The 3,383-nt window shown below is 38.0% G+C and overlaps 1 protein-coding gene across 2 annotated transcripts in view; it reads right to left on the bottom strand.

Moving 5' to 3' along the window:
* Positions 1 to 251: 251 nt before the first annotated feature.
* The window catches only part of SMPD3 (sphingomyelin phosphodiesterase 3), a 217,077-nt gene continuing 213,945 nt past the window's right edge, over positions 252 to 3,383 (bottom strand). For both annotated transcript variants that reach the window (XM_019505918.1, XM_019505919.1), the window contains exon 8: positions 252 to 1,760. In XM_019505918.1, coding sequence (XP_019361463.1) covers positions 1,659 to 1,760 — 102 coding nt within the window. In that variant the 3' untranslated portion in view covers positions 252 to 1,658. The remainder of the gene's footprint in view (positions 1,761 to 3,383) is intronic.

Genomic DNA, 3,383 nt, shown 5'->3' on the forward strand with positions numbered 1-3,383 from the left:
AAAGTTTAAATTTACCTAGTCTTCCATTTTCTTTAAAAAAAGAAATAGGAAAGGACTGGAGAAAATACTTTATAACATAAAGTAGGATTAGACTGAAGGAAAACGTAAGTATTAAGTTGGATTAATAAGTAAAGGATATATAGCTGATGTTGTGGGCCCAGCAGTATCTCCCACCAGTTTTGATGGAACAATGCACTTTTCTTCAGAGCAGTGTCCCCCTCTGCTGCCATGTGTGCCCTTGCTCTTGTCTCATTTTAAATCCTTAAATAAACAAGGGGGGTGAGAAGCCCCCAGTTATTAATCTCACCCCTAATTTTTCATTTAATAATTTAGGGTCAGAGAGGTAAGAAGGGATAGGGTAGGTGAGAAGGTCTTGGGGGCAGAAAGGTAAAGAGAATCAATGCTAAGATGCATCTACATGGTGGGAAAAAAAATCAAATGGTCAAGACTCCTATGAAGTCCATGAGTGTATAAACAATGTGGGATCACCTCTAACACGTGAAAAATTACCTTCAGTTCAGAAGAGAGGTCTTTTATATTGGGATTCACAGTTCCATTCTCTTTATTCTGCCGCCAGCTACCATTTTCTGGTTCTCTCAAAATATATTAGTTCCTTTGAAAATCAATCTTACACTGTCTTTATCTCTCTTACTTGGCTTCGTTTCCTGAAAACATCGCTTTCTCTGTTCATGTTTAACCCAATATCTAGCATGCATTTTACAAGCCATTTCTTAACTCTTTCCAGCAAAGGCAGAACATTGGCTCCAGTGTTACCAGCAGTACTACATGAATCTATTTACACTATCATAACATGCTCTGTTTCCTTGTACTGGAAATAGAACGGCTTTAGATGTGGGAAAGGAAAATAAAAGGTAGATAAATAACAGTAGAAATGAATTTTGAACATTTAATTTCTCAATTTTCAGTCTCATCCTTAAACTGAGGGCTCTGAAAGAAAAATCTTTATCTGCAAACTGAACATAGATTTTAGTTTTAAAACCCATCAAGCTAATTGAAAAATGGCTAGCCAGTCCCAGAATACTTTTCTTTGGCTAGTTTCTGACTTTGAATTCCCATTTCTATTTTTATTTTCCCCCATGGTATCTTAATGACTATTTTGTGTCAAAGTGGCATGCAATGTGGGCGCATGCTACTGATGCAGGCATGCTACTACAACATTAACAGGCTAAAAAAGAGAAAAGAAAAGAAAAAAGTTTTAGTTTCTTAATTATACAAAGAAATTATGCAAAAACCATTGGGCAGCACTAACTCACAGACCGATTACAAACTAAATTGTGCTATATATTAGTATAAAAACATATTTTAGTAAGAATGGCACTGGTTCAAAAGGAATTGGGACTTCCATCTTGGTTCCTTTCGGTCCACAGTGAAAGTATTGAGATAAAGGCCTGCCCTGTTGCCTGAGCAACTTGTGATAGTGGTTTGTTACTGGTCCAAACCCACATAATTTCTTCCCTCTTTATGTCCCCAAATGTTAGTACATTTTGGGGAGGAACTTGAAAGGAGATGGAGTTGGGGATAGCATGGGTCAGGTCCAGTAATTTTTCTTAATGTGGCACCAGCAAAATTCTTTCCTTTCTTCTTCTATATGTCACAAGTTGAAACTTTCTGCTTCTGATCTTCTAAGCTGGTCAGTTTTAAGGATCATCTTCCCCCGTAGATACCATCAGACGCATGGCAACAGGCAGATGGTCTGTCAAACCTGCTAACTGGGTAATAAAGCTGAACTCTTCCACTTCCTGTAGAGAAAAAGGGGATAGTTCCAAAATCAGTGTGGTGTGTTCTTTCATACATCAAGCCAGGATTTACTGTCTCCTCTCAGCTGACTTTCTGAAGTTTAAAATGTGTTTCCCTGGTTTTATGGATAGGGACTCCATAGTGCTAGTGGGGAGCCAGCCAGAGTACCTCTGCAGGGAGACAGGGTAATTGGTGCACATAAGGGATCAGTGCCACTGCTCGGATCTCTCCACTATAACGCACAGATGCTATATCAGTAATGAACAGGGTTGAATCTATTGGGGAAGGGTCCTGACTGCAGTAGCTAGAACATTTAAAATAAACTAAAGGATTTAGGCATCCAGCTCTGAGGTTCATTTGAAACTTCCAGCCTGTATCCTGGGAAAGCTTCAGTATGAATAACAACATTCTGCCTACATATATTTCTCTTGCATTTCTCTTAGTTTACTCTCCTAACAGTGTCTTGTTGCTGAGAGCTATTAAACGGCTGCTGCTCTAATGAAGCCAGAGACAGCTTTTCTGTCATTCCCTAGGAAGTGGTAAGTATAAAGAGTGCATCTAATAATCACCCAGAAAAGCTACATTTGAGGAACATTAAAATTGTAAAGCAAGCACTCAAAAGGTAGGCAATGCCAGAATGAAAGTTTCCTATGCAACCTCAATTTGGCAACTTTGTGCATATGCATTATGATAGACTAGTGACACGATAGCACACTATTTTCCTCCCAAAGGACCTCTGCCTCATTTAGTGGACAGGACATATAATTCTCACTGAGTGTGCAGCTGTTCTATATTTCATTTTATTTTTGCTGTTCAGTGAACGGCCTCAGGCCTTATTTCAGCACATCATTCAATGCCTGATTCTGCATACAAAAATCATCACTTAAGGGCTTTTTATGGTGGTCAATCTCTAGCATGGAAGAGTTTCTTGGGGTTTATTTTCTGAACCATCTGTAACTCCACAACACCCCTACAATTAATATTACTCCCAGTTTATTGATTAATAACTGAGGAACAGAAACATTTTTTATTTATTAGATTTCTATGCTGTCCTCCTCAGAAAAGGCTCAAGGCAGTTTAGCATTACAAACAAGGAAATTATAACAGAGATAAAATAATTAAAGTGTTTATTAATTTTAAGTTGCTCAATTTGAGAAATCTATGATTTTTCAGAGAGCATTTTACAGCAGTGCTTGTTCAAAGTATAGCATTCATTCACTTCAAGGGTAGTTATGAGTGGCCAAAAGTTCTGCAAATCAGACCCCAGTGTCAAGTCAAGTCAGGCATCCAGGAAATGAGAAAAAACATTATTGATTACCTTTTAAGAAATTTTAAATGGCTTGCCCAGCATCTCAGAAACCCCATGGCAGCAACAAGCTAAAAAACGTTCTTCAGCATGTTTAGCATTCACCTGTCTAAATTAACAAGACCCTTGTTTGAACTACAAGAAGAGAAACATTATACAGCTTTCAACTTCTGCAACAAATGTGGCAGGAGTCCAACATTCAAAAGTTTCACTAACTACAAAACTCTCATTTGTTCACTAAATGCTGCCCATTCTATCCCATGGGGTAGAAACATTACGCAATCATGTGTTAGAACATACCATAATGAATATGTATAAG

This window comes from Gavialis gangeticus, unplaced genomic scaffold (genome assembly GCF_001723915.1).
Source record: "Gavialis gangeticus isolate Ggan-Ray unplaced genomic scaffold, GavGan_comp1, whole genome shotgun sequence".
Classification (NCBI taxonomy): domain Eukaryota; kingdom Metazoa; phylum Chordata; order Crocodylia; family Gavialidae; genus Gavialis; species Gavialis gangeticus.